The sequence below is a fragment of the Megascapheus bottae genome, chromosome 2, assembly GCF_031878675.1.
Source record: "Megascapheus bottae isolate mThoBot1 chromosome 2, mThoBot2.hap1, whole genome shotgun sequence".
NCBI classification, from domain to species: Eukaryota; Metazoa; Chordata; class Mammalia; order Rodentia; family Geomyidae; genus Megascapheus; species Megascapheus bottae.
Genome location: NC_143510.1, coordinates 97,093,290 through 97,112,984, shown reverse-complemented (window position 1 = coordinate 97,112,984; position 19,695 = coordinate 97,093,290). Strand labels below are relative to the sequence as shown.

General features: G+C 61.4%; 6 protein-coding genes across 11 annotated transcripts in view; 4 read left to right on the top strand and 2 right to left on the bottom strand.

Moving 5' to 3' along the window:
- The window catches only part of Syce3 (synaptonemal complex central element protein 3), a 32,305-nt gene extending 29,818 nt beyond the window's left edge, over positions 1-2,487 (top strand). Inside the window, exon 3 of the mRNA XM_090318515.1 lies at positions 2,193-2,487. Within this exon, the coding sequence (XP_090174641.1) occupies positions 2,193-2,350 (158 nt within the window). The 3' untranslated portion in view covers positions 2,351-2,487. The remainder of the gene's footprint in view (positions 1-2,192) is intronic.
- A 1,350-nt stretch (positions 2,488-3,837) lies between these two features.
- LOC150067735 (kelch domain-containing protein 7B-like) lies at positions 3,838-5,646 on the bottom strand. Its single transcript, XM_090318502.1, has one exon. It carries the CDS (start codon positions 5,629-5,631, stop codon positions 3,838-3,840), a length of 1,794 nt encoding a protein of 597 aa, XP_090174628.1. The 5' UTR covers positions 5,632-5,646.
- A 40-nt stretch (positions 5,647-5,686) lies between these two features.
- On the bottom strand, positions 5,687-7,518 carry LOC150067734 (uncharacterized). The gene is made up of 2 exons (XM_090354203.1): positions 6,103-7,518; positions 5,687-5,959 (listed from the first exon to the last, which is right to left on the bottom strand). The coding sequence occupies exons 1-2, from the start codon at positions 7,516-7,518 to the stop codon at positions 5,687-5,689; spliced, it is 1,689 nt and encodes a 562-aa protein (XP_090210329.1).
- A 3,303-nt stretch (positions 7,519-10,821) lies between these two features.
- On the top strand, positions 10,822-14,008 carry Cimap1b (ciliary microtubule associated protein 1B). The gene is made up of 7 exons (XM_090328977.1): positions 10,822-10,899; positions 12,263-12,405; positions 12,603-12,806; positions 13,204-13,308; positions 13,397-13,518; positions 13,601-13,741; positions 13,842-14,008. Exons 2-7 carry the CDS (start codon positions 12,297-12,299, stop codon positions 13,917-13,919), a joined length of 759 nt encoding a protein of 252 aa, XP_090185103.1. The 5' UTR covers positions 10,822-10,899; positions 12,263-12,296; the 3' UTR covers positions 13,920-14,008.
- Positions 14,009-14,415: 407 nt separating this feature from the next.
- Tymp (thymidine phosphorylase) lies at positions 14,416-18,605 on the top strand. Of its 3 annotated transcripts, XM_090328970.1 has the most exons (10): positions 14,416-14,908; positions 15,011-15,222; positions 15,416-15,618; positions 16,495-16,593; positions 16,965-17,094; positions 17,180-17,298; positions 17,421-17,583; positions 17,682-17,912; positions 17,986-18,126; positions 18,212-18,401. In XM_090328970.1, exons 2-10 carry the CDS (start codon positions 15,021-15,023, stop codon positions 18,364-18,366), a joined length of 1,443 nt encoding a protein of 480 aa, XP_090185096.1. In that variant the 5' UTR covers positions 14,416-14,908; positions 15,011-15,020; the 3' UTR covers positions 18,367-18,401. The 3 variants fall into 3 exon arrangements, with proteins under 3 accessions (XP_090185096.1, XP_090185095.1, XP_090185098.1); XM_090328969.1 differs by having other exon boundaries at positions 17,682-18,126; positions 18,212-18,605; XM_090328972.1 differs by lacking the exon at positions 17,986-18,126.
- On the top strand, positions 15,156-19,689 carry Sco2 (synthesis of cytochrome C oxidase 2). 4 transcript variants are annotated; one of them, XM_090328976.1, is made up of 3 exons: positions 18,621-18,701; positions 18,864-18,958; positions 19,067-19,689. In XM_090328976.1, the coding sequence occupies exons 1-3, from the start codon at positions 18,685-18,687 to the stop codon at positions 19,651-19,653; spliced, it is 699 nt and encodes a 232-aa protein (XP_090185102.1). In that variant the 5' UTR covers positions 18,621-18,684; the 3' UTR covers positions 19,654-19,689. The 4 variants fall into 4 exon arrangements, with proteins under 4 accessions (XP_090185101.1, XP_090185100.1, XP_090185102.1 ...); XM_090328975.1 differs by lacking the exon at positions 18,621-18,701 and adding an exon at positions 15,156-15,222 and having other exon boundaries at positions 18,864-19,689; XM_090328974.1 differs by lacking the exon at positions 18,621-18,701 and adding an exon at positions 18,499-18,543 and having other exon boundaries at positions 18,864-19,689.
- The last annotated feature ends 6 nt before the right edge of the window (positions 19,690-19,695 follow it).

Below are 19,695 nucleotides of genomic sequence, written 5' to 3'. Positions count from 1 at the left end.
GATCTGATGTCCAGTCAGAAGCATCTTCCTACTCTTCAGATAGCCACCTTTCCAGCTGTATCCTCATGTGGCCAAGAGCAAGCTGTCATCTCTCTTGTAAAAGCACCATTTCCATTAACGAGTACCATATACTCATAACAGCTCACCCCCCTCAGGCTCCACCTCCTAATATCACCACCTTGGGGTTAGATTTCAGCATATGAATTGAGCAGGACAGAAGCATGCAATCCATAACATGTATGCTAGACATTCAGGTTCTTGTTAAGATCCTAGCGGGGTGCCAGTGCCTCACACCTGTAATCCTAGCTACTCAGGAAGCTTCCATCTGAGGATCACAGTTCACAGCCAGCCCAGACAGGAAACACTGTGAGACTCTTATGTCCAATTAACCACCAGAAACCTGCAAGTGGCGCTGTGGCTCAAGTGGTAGAGTGCTATCCTTGAGCGGAAGAGCTTAGGGACTGCACGCAGACCCAGAGTTCAAGCCCCAACAATAACAACATGACAAAAGGATGCAGATCCCCAAGCACAATCCTCAGCCTGACAGAAAGAACTTCTATCTGTTGCTTGAGGAGCCAGTAGTCCAACTGCAAGAAGCATTCCAGGGGCCCCTAGTAGAATTAGAGTTGTGATGCTATTCAGACACTGCATGCACCCTACATTCTCTAGTATTTTTTTGTTTGATTTTTGTGCCCATTTCCGGGCTTGAACTTAGGGCTTGGAGCTCTAATTATCAACTTGAGCTCTTGTGCAAGGCTGGCACTTGAGCCACATTTCACTTCTGGCTCTTTGTTGGTTAATTGGAGATTGGAGTCTTTCAGATTTGTATGCTTGGGCTGATTTTGAACTGTCAGATTTCGGCCTCCTGAAACTATAGCTAGGATTCTAGAACCACTGGCACGGGGCCCTTTTCTAGCAGTGTTTCCATAACCAAACAGATACTGTTCTCTGTAAAACTTCAAACCTACCATGTGCTGCTACTGGTTGTCTGTAAATACACATGTGCATTGTTAGTCATCACTCTACCTACAGTGCCATTGACTAATCCCTTTGAGAACCGTTACATGTCATATTCACGCTTTGGGGTTTCTTGTTTTGCTTTTGGTAGTACTTAGGGTTAAACTCAGTCTTTCTAGGCAGGCACTCTACCACTTGAGCAATGCTATCCCCCCAGCCCAGCATCTGGTACTTTGTATCTCAACAAAGGAGTCTTAAGGAGCTATAGCTACTGTGTTTAGATGGTACAAATGCTCAGTGATACAAATGCTTGGTGAGAAGCTGCAATGGAGGAGAGTGCTCCTGAGAAGGCTCTGCACAAGCAGCACACGTTTGCCTAGAGGCCTTCACTCAAGTTAGTCTCAGAGGGAAGGAGGAAGAAAATCGACCAATGCAGTAGCGAATGTGCAAGGGTTCTGGATGGAGAGACAGCAAGACCTTCCCAGAAGGAGTTCTGATTTGAGCCTTACTGAAAGCATAGATGTGCCCAGATGCTGGCAGTCAGATGTCTCAGCCACTGAGCAGAAAGAAATGTGAGGCTTGGGCCTTGCAGGCTGGAAATGATCATGTAGCTTGGCTAGATGGTACGACTCCCTGGGCGTCGTCCTGCCCACTATCTGTGAATTGCATGTAAACAAAGAGCTGTGATTTGCTCCAATTTGCCTCCCATTTCATATCTGATTGGCCCTACCCAGCATTTTAGACTATCATAGACAGATATATTCAGAAGGTAAGATTTTTCAGGAGATTAGGAACTATCATTTCTTGTTGCCTGTAGGAAGTAGGTTGTTGGGGATTTTATTTTTGTTTCTGGTACCAGGGCTTGAACTCAAAAGACCTGCATTTGCTTGTTTGCTCACAATCAGTGTATTCTAACAATTGAGCCTTACCTCCAGCCTGAGTTTTTGCTGGTTGTTTTGGGGATGGAGTTTCAGACTCTTGCTTGCACTGAGATCTCACTTTGAGATCTTTGAACTGAGGTCTCACAGTCTGAGTAGCCAGGATTATAGGGCCTAGGCCACTGCTGTCTCACTGGAAGCGGTTCTTCTAAGGGTCTCAGGGCCTGCGCAGTGTGCCACACTGCTGTCTCTCTGTGGAGTAATTGCTGTTCCCTGTTGCTTCCCTCTGGTTTCCCAGCCCAGTGGGACCCTAGAGCAGCAGCCCATGGCCCAACTGTGCCTGTCTGTTTGTTGCAGTGCAGGCGACCTGGATGGCCTACGACATGGTGGTTATGCGTACCAATCCCACACTGGCAGAGTCCATGCGCCGACTGGAGGATGCCTTCCTCAACTGCAAGGAGGAAATGGAGAAAAACTGGCAAGAGCTGCTCAGTGAGACCAAGCGCAAGCAGTAGGCCCCACAGCATGCCATGGCTGCCACCTGCTCCCTGCCAGTGTGCAAATGCGGGCGTGGGGGGGTGGTGGAGCCAGCAGTCTAGATATATAGCTGTATGCACAGTAGTTGTTTCTCAATAAACTTATTTTCAAGCAAGCCCAAGGACCCCTTTCTGTCTAACTCTGTGGTTGGCTCAGCTTCGGGTTGAACGCTGTGAACAATGTATGACATGTGTACGATGCAGATGTTCTCAGTGAGTCACCTTTTTTGATCAGGTGTTGGCAGCTCACATCTATTGCCCTGGCTGTTCAGGAGACTGAGGTCTGAGGATCAAGGTTTGAAGCCTGTCCAGACACGGACGTCCATGAGACGCTCATCTCCAGTTAATCACCAAAACCCAGACGTGGCGCTCTAGCTCAGGTGGTAGAGCACTAGCCTTGAGCAAAAGAGGTCAGGCACAGCTCTCAGGCCCCACATCCAAGCCCCACAACTGACAAAAACACCACTCGTTTTGCACCAGTCATGCTAATCATTGAATTAAAGACCAAAAATAGGGCCTAGTTAGGGGCTGCAAATCAAGTGCCTTACTGGTAACCATGTTTTGTTTCGTTTTGCCAGTCCTGGGCCTTGAACTCAGGGTCTGAGCACTGTCCTTGGACTTTCTCAAGGCTAGAGCTCTACCACTTGAGTCACAGCACCATTTCTGGCTTTTTTTTTTTCTGTATATGTGGTACTGAGGAATTGAACCTGGGTCTTCATGCATGCTAGGCAAGCACGAAGCTAAACTCCCAGCCTGGTGACTATATTTTTTAAGCTGTCCTGTCATAAGTGCCCATTTTTACAGACAAGGAAAAGGGAAACTTAAATGTCTTGCCTAGGCTGAATGCTAGTGTCTCACTCCTGAAATCCTAGCTACTCAGGAGACTGAAATCTGAGGATCAAGCCTAGGCCGGAAAGTCCATTGAGACTCCTTATCTGCAGTTAACCACTGAAAAGCCGGAAGTAGAGCTGTGGTTCCAGTGGTAGAGTGTTAGTCAGGGAGAGCACTCAGGCCCTAAGTTCAAGCCCCAGAGCCAGCATAAAACAAAAATGCCTTGTCTATGATCGCATGACTAGGAAGGATTAAAAGAACCGTGAAACTCGTTTAGAAGGACATTGGGCATGAGAGAGATCCAGAGTAGCTGAGAGCCCGAGCTGCGGCAGGATCAAAGGAGCCACTGTCCTACCAAGAAACGAAAGCCTCGGGAGCGACAAGGTTTCCGGGGACATCTGCTTTTTCTTCTGATGGAACACAGGAAACGCAAAGGTCTGGGATACAGGGGAGGCCCGCGCTAGTGGCCGCGTAGCTGGGACCTGGGGCCGGAAGGCGGGTGCGGAGCGGCCCCGGGGGGTCAGTGATCCTAACACAGGAGGGGCGGCAGCTCGGGCCCGGCCCGGCCCACAGCCACGTCTCGGACCCGGGCTCTCTGGGGAGCGGCCACACGGCCCCCTTCTTCCTCCCTGCACTCAGAGCGCCGTCTGCAGCAGCGGGGCCTCCGCGGGGAGCGCGAGGGTGAACGGACAGAGGACCCCTGCCCGCCCCGAGGGGAAGGGCTGCAGCTCCCCGGCCTGGAACTGCGCGCTCCCCTCGGAGACTGTGAGCGTGGCTGTGACCTGGCGGTTGAGGCAGTAGATGGTGTTGCCGAGCACGGTGCAGCGGAGCGGGGCCGGGGCCGGCAAGGGGAGGGGCGCCGCGCGGCTCCAGGAGCCGGTCACCGTGTTGTAGCGCAGGACGGCGGCCCCCACGCCCCGCAGCAGGTCGAAGCGGTACAGGAAGCCGCCCAGGGCCACCATGGCGCTGGAGCGCCGGTGGCTGGCCCCGTATGGGCACTCGACCCACAAGTCCTGGGGAGGGCTGTACCTCAGCAGTCGATAAAAGAGGTGGCCCCCGGTCACGTAGATGTCCCCACGGCAGGCCACAGCTTCGTGGGCCACGGGGAAGGTGCCCTCGGGGAGGGGCGCCCTGGAGCGCCACGAGTCTGTGCGCGGGTCGTAGCGCTCCACGCTGTACAGGCACTCGCCGCCGATGGCGTACAGCAGCCCATCCAGGGCCACCAGCTTGAGCTGGGCCCTGGCCTGCTGCATGGGCCGAACCTGGCTCCAAATGTCGGTCAGAGGGTTGTAGCAGAAAACCTGATTGGAGCAAACAGCCTCGGCGCCAGAGCCCCGGATCCCACCTGCCAAAAACAGGTAGTTGTGCATGGTGCAGAGACCGCAGCCCCGCAGCGGCGCCTCCTCCGGGACCCGGGTCAGAGGCCGCCAGGAATTCTCCTGGGGGCTGAACACGTGGAGCTGAGGGCGAGGCCCCGCGGCGGGAGCCTCCTCTCCATGCGGGACCTTCGCCAGCCCCGAGCGGCCTGCCTGGTAAAGGCTGGGCAACACAAGGGCCCCCAGCACTGCGGGGCCCTGACGAGTGCGAAGCTTCAGGATGCGCTCCCGGTCGGCCGCACTCAGCTGCCGGTAGAGGGGCCGGTCCCCCAGCACCCGCAGCAGGTTGTCGCTCATCACGGCATAGGTCTCCCGAGCCAAGCCTGGCTCCCCATGCTGCTGGGCAAAAGCTAAGGCCTCCAAGCAGTTGCTCAGGTCTACCTGCTGGGGCCACAGTGCCTCTGTTGTTTCCCGGGACCGGGAACCGGGCTTCTGAAACCCTTCCGCTACTCCCCAGCTCCCAGGCCTCCGCAGAAAAGCCATGAGTTTCTGGGCCTCTTTCTGCTTCTCTGTGGGGCCCTCCTTGCTGCCTGCAGGGCTGGGTCCCTCCCCAGGCACCTGCCTCTGGGCCTTCCCCGGGGCTGTCTGGGTAGTCACCAGCTCAGAACTCTGAACTGTTTCATAAATGCCACCTCTCCTAAGCCTTGGGATGGGCTGAGATTCTTGCCTGACAGTGGGGGATGGTACAGAGCTAGGCTGTGTCTCCTCTGGCTGTAAGAGGGGTGTGGGCCTTGTCCCTGGGCACAGCAGATCTAGAGTTTTCTCCTTGGCTCCATCACCTCTCCCCCCTGGGAGTGAGCTAGAAGCGGGAACCCCATTGGTCTTGAAACTTATTGGTTGTGGTTGATGCCCAGTCTCATCCAGGTTCCCTGAGCCTGTCTTTGTATCCATTCCTAAGGATGGGCTGAGCATAGTCCCTTCAGAGAGAGAGCTGGGCTGCTTCTCTTCAGCATGTGAGAGGGTGCTGGGTCCTGGAGGGCCCCCAGGAACTGCCATGGGAGCTGTCTCCTGAGGCTGCTCTTGCCTGGGGAAGGGGTGGCTTCTAAGAACCATGGCAACAAGATCTCCCCAGCTCGTCGAGGTCTTGGGTAAATGAAGACTGCGCTCCTCAGGAACAGAGCTTGATCTGCTGGCTCCTGCAGAGTCTGGGGCTGCTACTGCAGCAGAAGCTGAGTTTGGAAGAGATGGCAGGGCTGAGGATGGGGTTGAAGCAGGGGCTGAGGGTGATGTTGAGGATGAGACTGGAATGGAGGTTGGGGTTAGAACTGAAACTGGAGCTGAAGATGGGGCTGGAGAGGAAGGTGGTGGCAAGGCTGTGGGGGGAGAGGGAACTGGCAGGGCCGATGGAGATGGGGCTGGGATTGAAGTTGGGGTTAGAATTCTAACTGGGGCAGGGGATGGGAATGAGAATGGGGGTCGGACTGCTGTCGGAACTGAAGCTGAGGCTGAAAGGGGGGCTGATGATACTGGAGGGGCTCTGAGATTCTCACTCTCATTCCATGAATGACAATGGGTCAGGCCTACAGGTAGGAGTCTGGGAGGAGAGCAAGCTGCTGCTTCAGGTGGGGCTGGCTCAGGGCTCTGGGATGAGGATTTGGCTGGACTACTTTGGGAAGGGCTGCAGCTGTGGCCAGCTGTGGGCCAGCAGTGGGCTTTTAAGGGTCCAGGGGGCCTCCAGTCAGCAGCTGCCCCACTGGCTATCTGCTCACTGCTCTGGCCTCTCAGGGACCCCAAAGCTTCTCTGGCAGGGTGACCCCCTTGCTTCTCTGTGTGATCTGCACTGCAGGGCTCCCTGGGCGGTTGCTGTGCATGGGTCATACCAGGGGTGCAGCTGAAACTGCTGGGGACGGGGGCTGGCTCCTCTGCTGCCCAGCCCTCCTCATAAGCTTCAGCTCTCCCCACTTCCCTGCTCTCCTTGGTCTCGACCCCAGAGCGCACAGTATGGGATGGACTGGTCTGGGCACCGCTCCCCCTGAGTCTGTCCTCAGAGTCATCTGCCTCCGGCTGGATCTTCATGGTGGAGGCCCCAGCCAGCTCCTGCCCAGCAGGCTCTGGGATGGAGAGGGGCAGTGGGGGGCTTTGGCAGGGACTGTAGGCCTGGTTGTCCTTGCATGCCACATCCACAGTATCCCACACACTCACATCTGTGCCCAGGCGGAGAGGGTCTGGCTTTGGGGCATGGACTGCTCTGTCTCTTGAGCTGGAGTCCAGCCACTGCTGAAAGTGGCTTTGCTCTCTCCTCAGTGGGCCAGAAGGCCCCACACCGAGATGCCAGGAGCTGGCATCCTCTTGCTCTGCGTGGGCAGGGGCCTGCCGAACCGGCTCCTCGGCACGAGTGCCGCCTGCCTGCACCTGCAGCTCCATCTTGCTGCCAGGACTCCGAGGGGTGAAGTGGATCAGGAGCGGGGCAGGGGTTCTCCTTGCTTTACTCCTAGTTAGGAGGGCAGAGTCTGGCCTGGAACGTTCCCTTCCCTTAGCTTGAGCAGCTCCAGGCATGGAGTTACCATGCTGCTGTCCCAAGCCCCATCTGCTGGTTGTTCTGCCAGGAGTCTGAAGTGGAAGCCCAGCTGTGGGGGCCATACCTCTGCCTGGAGGGGGCTCCTGGTCCTGATCCCCAGCTGTAGCAGGACTCCTCAGGCCTTGTCCTGGAGCTTCTGGCTTCCCTCGCCCTGGGCTCTGCTGCTCCAAGCCACCACTGACCTTGGACTGTGGGCGCAGGGCCACCTTGTCTCCTGCCTGAGGACGCTGAGCCCTGGGGGCAGTGGGTGCTGGTTGTCCCGCCACACGGCCCTGCCCAGAGCCAAACCAGTGCAAAGCAAGTGCCGTGGCCGCCACCACAGCCAGGGCCAACAAAGCCAGCACAGCCAGGTCCCCATCATCATCACCATCCCCGTCCCAGCCCCAGAGGGGTCCGCCAGCACCCGAGGTGCTGGGCACCATGGTGCTGGGTGGCCGCCTGAGGCAGGTGGCAGCTATGGGCATCGTACACCAGATCTGTGTAGGCAGTTTCCCCGAGCTCCCTGCCCAGATCCACCCACTTAAGGTGGACCAACGGCCAGGCCTCAGCTTGGGCCCTGTCACCAGTACGAGGCTTGGGGTTTGTCAGTACACCCAGTTGGCACCATCTGTCAGGAGCCTTGGCAGCCTCACCACCAGCTCCTGGACCCCCAGGAAATGGAGGGGCCGTCTGTGTTCACGGGTACTTTGCCAGCATTCCAGCTTACCTTCTTCTCCCTGACAGGCCTTTACTTCCCAAAATTCAGCCCACCACTCTAGGATCCCTCCTCGGAGCCTAGCTCCAGCTACAGGAGCACTGGCAGGAAAGGGTTACTCCCGGGGAGGTGTTAGCCTTAGCCTTAGCAACATGATGCAGCCCTGATGAAATTACCAGAAACCCAAGAGGCTGCTTCTGCCTCGGCCGTCAGGGAGGGGGAGACCGGGACAGACCTCGTGGTGGTCTCTCAGGCGATGAACGAGACCCTGGGGGTTGAGAGAGTCTACCAGTAAGACTGGTGTGGCAGGCAGTTTGAGGTTCCCCTCCTTATGAGACTTTACTGGCACTGAGACAGTGTTTTAAGTTTTGACATAAAAAGGTGAGGTGTGCTCAAATGCAGAGTACTTGCCTAGTGAAGCCCTGAGTTCAAATGCCAGTACCACAGAAAGAAAGAAAGAAAGAAAGAAAGAAAGAAAGAAAGAAAGGAGAGAGAGAGAAAAAAAAAGAAAGAAGAAAGGAGAGACAGAGAGAAAGAAGCTAGGCTCAGTGGCTCATGCCTGTAATCCTAGCTACTCAGGAGGCTGAGATCTGAGGATCAAGGTTCAAAGCCAGCCTGGGCACAAAAGGACCTGAGACTCTTATCTCCAATTAACCGCTAGAAAAGGGAAGTGGGGCTTGGGTCAAGGCTCAAGGGTAGGGTGGTAGCCTTGAGCTCAAGAGCTCAGGGACAGCACCGGGGCCAAGTTCAAGCCCCATGACCCAAAAGAGAGAGAGAAAGAGAGAGAGAGAGAGAGAGAGAGAGAGAGAGAGAGAGAGAGAGAGAGAGAGAGAGAGAGAGGGAAGAAAACCCAAAAGTCAAACATCCATCAATGTGCCTGGGCTTATTCTAACATTCCCAGAACTCTTCATCTGAGATCCAGAAGAGAAGATCAATCCTTAGACTTGAAGTGGTCAGACTCCTGCTGACTCCTGTCACCTGTAATGCAACAGACTGCAGTTATGGCTCCACTGTGCCTGGCCTGCCCTGCTCCGGGCACTGTATTAGCCATCGTCTGGATGTTTCAAAACTCCTCCTGGCACAAGGACTCTCGTATCTCAATTCCTCTCACTCTCAGCCTTTCCTGTATGACCTAAAGTCTTGTTCTGCAGACCATGTTCCACCCTCCCGCTCATCTGGCTCAGGCCTCATACACCGACTAGCACACGGGCACATTCACTAAGGGTGAGTGCTTGGCTTTAGTCATGCATGGGCTCATCACCAGTAGTCTTGGGACAAATGTCTAGTAGAGCTTGGACATAAAGAAGCTGGAGTAGCTAGGACAAATGCTGCTTGCCACCAGAGTGGGCTATGGAACACACAGGGTCAAAGGACTTCTCCCTGACTCAGGCAAAAGGAGATGCCAAGAGTCTCTCTGGCACCCAGCCTGGGTTCTGCTGAGCCTCAAATGTCTCACCTGGCCTGGTTCCCCCTCCAGGCTTCCCCCAGGACGATTAGATGACAGGGAGAGAGAGGGATGGGCCCATTCCTTAAGGTGGACTCTTAGTTAGACAGGGTTTTCTTGCCCTCCAGCATGTGCCTATTGGAACTTGTATGGGGCCTTAGACCTTCAAAGGATGGGGCTAAACAATCCCCGGCGCCTCTTTATAGGCCATGCAGCACTCTGTCAGTCAGTTCTACCAAGCTTCTGAAGATTGTTAGTCAGAGGAGAGGGAGGGTCTACAGGTGGGGGAGAACATTCCAGACAACCCCACAAGACTGGAGAACTGTGACGGGAGCAGCAAACTTACATCTAGTGGAAGGAGAGAAGGGCAAGAAGATATAATTCCAGTGGAGAACTAAATACAAATATGGATCACTAGTACACATAAATATGCAGAGAAGTGGTGCTGTGGCTCCAGTGGTAGAATGCCAGCCTTGAGCTGAAGAGCTCAGGAGATAGCACTCAGGCCCAGAGTTCAAGCCCCACGACTAACAAAAAAAAAAAATGTAATTTCCAGTACATATAAAATTTCTGGAGGGCTGTGAGCTTGGCCTAGTGGTAGAGTAAGCGCTTGCCTATCATGCACAAAGACCCAGGCTCAATTCCTCAGTACCACATACATAGTAAACGCTGGAAGTGGTGCTGTGGGTCAAGTGGTAGAGCTCTACCCTTGAGAAAAACCAAGGTCAGTCCTCAGGCCCTGAGTTCAAGCCCCAGGGCTGGCAAAAAAAAAAATCTGCATCCATTGTTGTACTTCTTAGGTCCATTACATTATTTGTACTTTGCTTTTTAAAAATCACCAACTTGTAGGGGTTTTTTTTTTCCTTTTTTTTTTTTTTTGTTGGTTTAGGGTCTTGAACTCTGGGGCTTGGGCTCTGTCAGCTCTTCAGCTCAAGGCTAGGAATAGGGCTTCATGCATGCTAGGCAAGCACTGTCACTGAGCCACATTCCCAGCCCTTGAGTTTCTTTTTTGATACTGAAGGGGTTTTTTTGTGTTTTTTTTTTTTTTTTTTTTGCCAGTCCTGGCTTGAGCTCAGGGCCTGAGCGCTGTCCTTCGACTTTCCCAAGGCTAGAGCTCTACCACTTGAGCCTCAGCACCACTTCCAGCTTTTTTTCTATGTATGTGGTTCCAAGGAATGGAACCTGGGTCTTCCCGCACGTTAGGCAAGCTCTCTACCACTAGGCCAAATTCCGCCCAGTTTTTTTTTTTAAGAAACTTTGTTGATTTCTTTTTGTCACATGTCTTTTGTTTACAATTGTATCAGTAATTCCTGCATCCTTTTGTACCATCAGTCAACTGTCTGATTATATTCTAGTCTAATACATTTTTGGGGCAAATATTCCTGGGCTTAGATACAAAGTTCTCCGTCCACACGTAATTAACTGAGCTTGCCTTAGGTGCTGGTCCTTGCTAATTCTGGAATGGGTGTGCTTAAGTGTGGAGAAGGGTGAGGCCAGGTTCTGCAGTCCAGCCACAGCCGGAGGGGAGGGCGGGGCAGGGTCTGGGATGAGGGGCAGTCTGGTTGCCAGGAGCCAAACTCGGGGCATAATGGGGCCTGAGGGCTGGGCTGCGTGGCGCCTGCGGCCCTGGCTACCTCGCTACCACCACCCACCACCCCACCGCAGGTCAGTGCATCTCAGGGCCTGCTGCCTCCCAGAGTCGGTGCCGGCCGGGCCTCTGCCCGCGCAGCCCGGGTCCCCGCAGGTCCCCCCCCTCCCCCGCGCAGCCCGGGTCCCCGCAGGGCCCCCCTCCCCCGCGCAGCCCGGATCCCCGCTGGTCCCCCTCCCCCGCGCAACCCGGGTCCCCGCAGCCCCCCCCCGCCCCCGCGCAGCCCGGTGTCCCCGCAGCCCTCCCCCCACCCCCGCGCAGCCCGGTGTCCCCGCTGGTCCCCCTCCCCCGTGCAGCCCGGATCCCCGCAGGTCCCCTCCTCCCCCCGACCCCCGCGCAGCCCGGTGTCCCCGCTGGTCCCCCTCCCCCGCGCAGCCCGGATCCCCGCAGGTCCCCTCCTCCCCCCGACCCCCGCGCAGCCCGGTGTCCCCGCTGGTCCTCCTCCCCCGCGCAGCCCGGATCCCCGCTGGTCCCCCTCCCCCGCGCAGCCCGGATCCCCGCTGGTCCCCCTCCCCCGCGCAGCCCGGGTCCCCGCAGCCCCCCCCGCCCCCGCGCAGCCCGGTGTCCCCGCAGCCCTCCCCCCCACCCCCGCGCAGCCCGGTGTCCCCGCTGGTCCCCCTCCCCCGTGCAGCCCGGATCCCCGCAGGTCCCCTCCTCCCCCGCACAGCCCGGGTCGCCGCAGCCCTCCCCCCCACCCCGCGCAGACCGGGTCCCCCCGCAGCGCAGCCTAGGTCCCCGCAGACCCCCCCCCGCGCAGCCCGAGTCCCCGCAGCCCCCCCCCAGCAGCCCGGGTTCACCCCCGCAGTCCTATCCACCCCCCCCCCCCCGCGCAGCCCGGGTCCCCCCGCAGTCCTCCCTCCTCCCCCCCGCCGCGCAGCCCGGGTCGCCGCAGCCCTCCCCCCCACTCCGCGCAGACCGGGTCCCACCGCAGCGCAGCCTAGGTCCCCGCAGACCCCCCCCCCGCGCAGCCCGAGTCCCCGCAGCCCCCCCCCCCCCCCGAGCAGCCCGGGTCCTCCCGCAGTCCTCCCCCCCCCCGCGCAGCCCGGGTCCCCCGCAGTCCCCCCCGCCGCGCAGCCCGGGTCCCCCCGCCGTCTCCCCCCCCCCCGCGCAGCCCGGGTCCCCCCACCGTGCCCCTCCCCGCAGCCCGGGTCCCCCCGCGGTCCTCCCCCCCGCGCAGCCCGGGTCCCCCCGCGGTCCTCCCCCCCGCGCAGCCCGGGTTCCCCCGCAGTCCTCCCCCTCCGCGGAGCCCGGGTCCCGGCAGTTTGTTTTCCCAGCACCCGGGATACCGATGGGCCCCGCCCCTGCTGGTCGGCCGCGGTTCGGGGAAGCTAGGACCCCGCGAACCCGAGGTGGAAGGGGCAGGGCCGCCCCCACCCACAGGTGCTGCAGGTCGTGAGCGGCCGCCGCCCGCACCATGGGCTCGGACATCTGGGTGGGCCCCTGGCGGCCACACCGCCCCCGCGGCCCCATCGCGGCGCTCTACAAAGGCCCGGGCCCCAAGTACCAGCTGCCGCCCAACACCGGTAGCCGGGCGAGCCGGGGTCTGGGCCGGGGGGCCCGGGGGAGGGAAGGGCTGGGCCGGGGGGGGGGGGGGAAGGGCTAGGCCTGGGCCGGGGGATGGGGAGGGAAGGGCCGGGGTCTGGGCGGGGGCGCGGGGCCGGGGCCGCGGCCGGGGGCTGGCGGGGGGCTGTGGCCAGGCCTGACGCGGGCTCACCCGCAGGCTACACCCTGCATGACCCGTCGCGCCCGCGCGCCCCCGCCTTCACCTTCGGCGCGCGCCTTCCCCGGCCGCAGACTTCGTGCGGCCCGGGCCCCAGCCACCTGGTGCCCTCCGGCACGACGGTGCGGGGACCCGACGGCGCGCCCGCCTACTCCATCTACGGCCGCCTGCGTCACTCCATGCCCTTCCGCACTCCGGGGCCCGGTCAGCACCCGGGACGCCGAGACGCCCTGGAAGGCCCCACGGGAACCCGGGCGGGGTCCCCAGTGACCCCACTCCCCCGACGCTGGCCTGTGGCTCCAACTCCCCCGAGGCCCCAGACCAGACAGGGCGGGCTGACCCCCCCCCCCCCGCCAACCTGCCCCCTCCACTCTCCTGCCCCCTCCACTCTCCTCCAGGCTTGGCTGACCCCCCCCCCCCCGTCCTCCCTCCTCCGCTCTCCTCCAGGCTTGGCTGACCCTCCCCAGTCCTGCCCCCTCCACTCTCCGTCCAGGCTTGGCTGATCCCCCCCCAGTCCTGCCCCCTCCACTCTCCTCCAGGCTTGGCTGACCCGCCCCCCCCCCCCCCGTCCTGCCCCCTCCACTCTCGGTTCACCCTTCAGGCAAGTACTACCCAGAACGAGCGGGAAACACGGCGTACCCCAGCGCCCCTCGGCACACCATGGCTTCCCGAAACTGGGGTGTCCATTCGAAGCAGCAGAGCCCAGGTGAGAGCCGGGGCGCGCGTCCCGGCGCGGCGCCCGCGGGGCCCCGGGCTGACCCGCGCCGCCCGACCGTGCGCTGGGTGCCCCCCAGGCCCCGGGACCTACAGCTTGCCGTCGCAGCTGGGCCCGCGCGTGGTCGGCAAAGTCTCCGCCCCGACCTACTCCATCTACGGGCGCAGCGCGGTGGGCAGCTGCTTCCAGGACCTCAGCAAGGTGGGGGGCTGGGCTCTCGAGGGGCCGGGGGGCGGCGGCCGCGGAGCCGAGGCCGGACCCTGCCCCTCGCTCGCTCCCGCAGACCCCGGGCCCGTGCGCCTACCACGTCGTGAGCCCCGGGGTCTACAAGACCCGGGCCCCCCAGTTCTCCATGCTGGCGCGGACTTCGCTCCCCCAGGACAGCTCTCTGAATCCCGGGCCCGCAGCCTACCACGTGGGCCAGGTAGCCGGGGCCGGGGCCGGGGCCAGCGGTCCAGGACCGCTGCGGCCCAGGGGCGGGGGGGGGGTCCCTCCGAGACGAGCCGCGTCTCCCGGGCCCGCAGGACCGGAAGCCTCGCGGCTGGAGCTTCGGGATTCGGCACTCGGAGTACCAGGCTCCCTTCGTGACCGACGCGAACTGAAATACCCGCAGGGCGGGCGGGAGAGAGCCCACGGCCGTTCGCTTAAAGCTTTGGAGCCAGCCGCGTCCGCCTCTTTCCTAGCGCGCCGGGAGGGGAGGGGAGGAAGGGGCGGGACCAGGCCGGGCGGGGGGCGGGGACAGGCCTGCCCGGGGCGGGGCCGGCCCGGACGGGGGCGGGGCCGGCCGGGGCGAGGCCTGCCCGGGGCGGGACCAGGCCGGGTGGGGGGCGGGGCCAGGCCGGCCGGGTCCCGGCCAGGCCGGCAGGTGGAGGGGCGGGGCGAGGCCTGCCAGGGGCGGGACCAGGCCGGGCGGGGTGCGGGGACAGGCCTGCCCGAGGCGGGGCCGGGACGGCCGGGGGCGGGGCGAGGCCTGCCCGGGGCGGGACCAGGCCGGTTGGGGGCGGGGACAGGCCGGCAGGTGGAGAGGCGGGGCGAGGCCTGCCAGGGGCGGGACCAGGCCGGGCGGGGGCGGGGACAGGCCTGCCCGGGGCGGGACCAGGCCGGTTGGGGGCGGGGCCAGGCCGGCAGGTGGAGGGGCGGGGCGAGGCCTGCCAGGGGCGGGACCAGGCCGGGCGGGGGCGGGGACAGGCCTGCCCGGGGCGGGGCCGGGACGGTAGGTGGAGGGCCGGGGCCTGGGCAGCGCGTCGGCCGCCCGGGAGTCGTCGGCTGTGCGCGGGAGGCGGGCTCGGGCCCGCCGCAGCCGCAGGTCCGCAGACCCCCAGTCCGCGAGGGCTCCCTCCCGCCCCCTCCTTACCCCCCTCCCGCTCCGGCCTTACAAGTTCCGGTGCCCCGGCATTCGCACGACACTCCGGGCGCTGGCGACGCACAGTCCCCCGCGGGGCTCCCCCGAGGCTACGACCGCCCGCTCCTCCTCGCCCGGCGGGCTGCAGCCCGGAGCGGGCAGCCTCGGCCAGTGTCGTCTGCACCCCCAGCCCTGAGGTGGAGCCGGACCCGAGCCCCCGACAGAGCCCTAAGGGGCTGGAGTTAATAGGTACCGGGGGAGGGCCGACGGGGACGGAGCGCCCGGCGAGCGCCAGCGGCCCGGAGCCTGGGACTCCGGGGCGGATTCCAGGCGTGTGTGGTTCCCCCGCAGGCCTGGAACAATGGCGTCTCCACCACCCAACCCGGCGGTGCCTGGTAACCCCTCAGGGGTAAGAGGCAGGGGACCTTCCGACCCTCCGCACCGACCCAAGCAGCTGCCGGAGCTGATCCGGAAAAAGCGAGATGGAGGCCGCCTGAGTGAGGCGGACATCCGGGACTTTGTGCACGCCGTGGTGGACGGGAGCGCGCAGGGCGCACAGATCGGTGTGTGGTGGGCTGGAGCGCCCAGGGCGCCCAGATCGGTGAGGGGGAGGGCTGGGCACTCCTAAACCAGGCTTTGGTGACCAGACTCCGATGGTGCCCAAAGATCCTTTCCTTCAGGGCTGCCACGGGGCTGCCAGCATCGCCCATTCCAGGATGGTTGTGCTATAGGACGGTCCTCTAATGTGTCCATTAGGGGCCATGCTGATGGCCATCCGGCTGCAAGGCATGAATCTGGAGGAGACTGCTCTGCTGACCCAAGCTCTGGCCAGGTCTGGGCAGAAGCTGGAGTGGCCAGAGGCCTGGCGCCAGCATCTGGTGGACAAACATTCCACAGGGGGTGTGGGTGACAAGGTCAGCCTGGTCCTGGCACCTGCCCTGGCTGCTTGTGGCTGCAAGGTGAGACCACCTTCTCTCCAGAAGCTGACCTGCTTAAGAGGCTTCTCTCAATCTCCTCGGGCCCAGAGAGCCACAAGACAGGATTCATCCTACCAAATGCCAGTACAAAACCTGGGGCCACCTTCAGTCCTAGATGAGGCCCCTTGGAACAGGACACTTCTACTGATGGAATGCAGGCCTCTCTTTCTTCCCTGCATCCCAGACAAGATCCCAAGAATAAGGTCCTTCTCTCCAGATTTGTGTCACCTGTGATGAATGCTGGCTCCTTTCCTACTCCTTTAAAATATCTTAAAATTGCCAGCTGCCAGTGGCTCATGCCTATCATCTTAGCTACTGAGGAGGCTGAGACTTGAGGATCATGGTTGGAAGCCAGCTGGAGCAACAGAGTCCATGAGACTCATCTCCAATTAACTGCTCAAAGATTGGAGGTGGAGCTGTGGCTTCAAGTGGTAGATAGAATGCTAGCCTTGAGCAAGAGCTCAGGGACAGTACCCAGACCCTGAGTCCAAGTCCCATGACTGACAGAAAAAAGAATATAGGGCTGGGAGTTTGGCCTACTGGTAGAGTGCTTGCCTAGCATGCACGAAGACACAGGTTCAATTCCTTGGTACCACATACATAGAAAAAAGCCAGAAGTGGTGCTGAGGCTCAAGTGGTAGAGCTCTAGCCTTGAGAAAGTCCAAGGACAGTGCTCAGGCCCTGAGCTCAAGCCCAGGACTGGCAAAAAATATATATATATATATATATATATATATATACATATAAATTGTAAAATATTGCAAATATTTTTAACTCCAGTTCAAGTCCTCACCAGGGAGAGAGAGAGGTAGGAATGAGGGAGTCTGAGAGAGGGGCACTCATACCCCTGCCCATTAGGTGCCAATGATAAGTGGACGTGGTCTCGGGCACACGGGGGGAACTCTGGATAAACTGGAGTCTGTTCCTGGATTCAGTGTCACCCAGAGCCCAGAGCAGGTACAGATGGGCTGCTGATTGATTGCTGATCTGTGGGGGAGGGAGATCTTGGCCAGAATCCTTGGAGAGTTGCTGATGGGTTATTGGGCTCACCAATGAGAATACTGACTGTGCAAAGATCACTGATAGTCAGTGGACGTGGGTCAGAGCTATGAATCAACAGAACTATGATCAGATCATTATTAGAGACTGGGTCCAAATCATTAATGGGCTAATAATTAACAGACCATATACAGAAATCAGGATCCCTGACAGTCATTGAGACCCTATCAGAATCATCCACTGGCCAGGATTTGACAGCATTTTTAAGTCACTGGTCAGGGGTGTGGAGAGAGCCCTTCATCAGAAGTCACTGGGAAATACCTGGCCAGATGAAGCTGCTGTTGGAGCAAGTAGGCTGCTGTATTGTGGGTCAGAGTGAGAAGCTGGTTCCTGCTGATGGGATCCTGTATGCCGCCCGAGATGTGACAGCCACTGTGGACAGCCTTCCACTCATCACAGGTGTCCTCACCACGGGCTGACAGTGGGCCACCCCTCCTCACCCCGGGGGTCACACCTAGGGATCATGTCTCTGCCTCCCCGACAGCCTCCATCCTCAGTAAGAAGGCCGTGGAGGGGCTGTCTGCTCTGGTTGTGGATGTTAAGTTTGGTGAAGCTGCACTTTTCCCAGAGCAAGAGCAGGCAAGGGAGCTGGCGAGGACACTGGTGAGCTCTGGCAGTCCTGAGGGAGTCCTTCCTCCCTTCACCCATCGCTGCGGGCCCCCCTCGCCCGCTTAGCACAGCCCTGCCTTCCCGCGGGGGGGCCGCGCTGAGCCGCACCTCCGCAGGTTGGCGTCGGGGCAGGACTGGGGCTGCGGGTGGCGGCAGCGCTGACCGCCATGGACAAGCCGCTGGGCCGCAGCGTGGGCCACTCCCTGGAGGTGGAGGAAGCGCTGCTTTGCTTGGATGGAGCGGGGCCGCCAGATCTGCGGGACCTGGTCACCAGGCTCGGTGAGGGGAGGGGCGCGGGGCGGGGGCTGCGGGCGCGGGGCCGCCGCTCCCGGCGTGCGGGCCTTCTCCGTCCCGCCTGAGCCCGGCCCTCCCGGCAGGGGGGGCCCTGCTCTGGCTCAGCGGACAGGTGGAGGCCCAGTCCCACGGCGCCGCGCGAGTGGCCGCGGCGCTGGATGACGGCTCGGCGCGAGGCCGTTTCCAGCGGATGCTGGCGGCGCAGGGCGTGGACCCAGGCCTGGCCCGGGCGCTGTGCTCCGGGAGCCCCGCGCAGCGCCGCCAGCTACTCCCGGGCACCCAGGGACAGGAGGAGCTGCGCGCTCCGGCGGACGGTGAGGCCGGGAGCCTGGGCCCCGAGGCCGACGCCCCCGTCCTCCCGCAGCCCCTAGCCCGCCTCTCCCGCAGGCACGGTGGAGCGCATCCGGGCGCTGCCGCTGGCGCTGGTGCTGCACGAGATCGGGGCCGGGCGCAGCCGCGCCGGGGAGCCGCTCCGGCTGGGGGTGGGCGCCGAGCTGCTGGTGGACGTGGGCCAGAGGCTGCGCCGCGGTGAGCCGAGGGCCGCCCGCGTGCCCGCCGCCACGCCGCTCCGCCGGCGCCCCGAGTCGCGCTGACGGCTCGTGTCGCCCGGTAGGGACGCCCTGGCTCCGGGTGCACCTGGACGGCGCCGCGCTCAGCCGCACGCAGCGCCGCGCCCTGCAGGGGGCGCTGGTGCTGTCGGACCGCGCGCCCTTCCCGGCGCCGTCGCCCCTCGCGGAGCTCATCCTGCCCGCCGGCGCGCGACCCTGACGCCGGAAGCTCCGAGGCAAGGTGGGTCCGGGAGGGGCGGGACGCTCGCGCCGCCGAGCGGCGCTTCCGGGGCGTGTCGGGAAGTGGCCGCCGCCGCCGCCCAGTGCGCGTGCGCCCTGGCGACCCGCTGCGCCGAGGCCGGCGCGCCATTCTCCGGGGTCGGGCGGCCGGCGCGAGGTGCGGACCTGGGGCCTCCTGTGGTGGACAGCCGTGGCTCGGAGGCGGGTGGGACCCCATAGGCCGGAACTGGAGACCCGGAGAGCCTCCCGGTGCGGCGGGTCCAGGGGTGACCAGGAAGGACTCGAGGGTTTACCGCAGATGAGCGCGCTCAGGAGGTGAAGGGTGCTTTCAGCGATCAGGGCGGGGGCCCGGCTTCCCAGGTGCAGGACAAGGGTAGGCCTGCTGGCTGGAGCTTGGTGCCTGGAGGTGCGGGCTGCCGAGGCGCGGGGCAGGTGTCCTTAGTCTGTGTTCCCGTTGCCATCTTTGCTCTTTTACAGGAGCATCAGACCCATGTTGCTGCTGGCTCAGGGCTCCAAGGTTTGGCCCCGGCTCTCTCGGCTCAAGCCCCAAGTCCTTCCTAGGACCTTGGGAGGTGAGGCCCTAGGGATGAGGGCCAGAGCGCTGTCCGGACAGGGCTTACCCCAAGGCCCCAAGCTGCGAACCAGGCTGCTGATCACTGCCCTGTTTGGGGCTGGGCTAGGCTGGGCCTGGCTCGCTGCAAAGGCAGAGAAGGAACAGCGACGGCAGCAGCAGCGGACAGAGGCCCTGCGCCAAGCTGCCGTGGGCCGGGGTGACTTCAGCCTGCTGGATCATAGAGGCAAACCTCGATGCAAAGCTGACTTCAGAGGCCAGTGGGTGCTCATGTACTTTGGCTTCACTCACTGCCCCGACATCTGCCCAGATGAACTAGAAAAACTCGTGCAGGTGGTACAGCAGCTGGAGGCAGACCCTAGTCTGCCTCTAGTGCAGCCCATCTTTATCACTGTGGATCCTGAGCGGGATGATGTGGCAGCCATGGCTAGATACGTGCAAGATTTCCACCCAAGGCTGCTAGGTTTGACGGGCTCTGCAGAACAGGTGGCCCAGGTTAGCCAGAGCTACCGTGTGTACTACAGTGCTGGGCCCAAAGATGAAGACCAGGACTATATCGTGGACCATTCCATTGCCATCTACCTGCTCAGCCCAGATGGCCTCTTCACTGACTACTATGGTCGGAGCAGATCAGCCGAGCAGATCGCCAACAGTGTGAAGCAGCACATGGGCACCTTCCACAGCATCCTCTCCTGAATCATCAAAGCCTGGGCTGTTAGTAAATCAGTATACTACTGC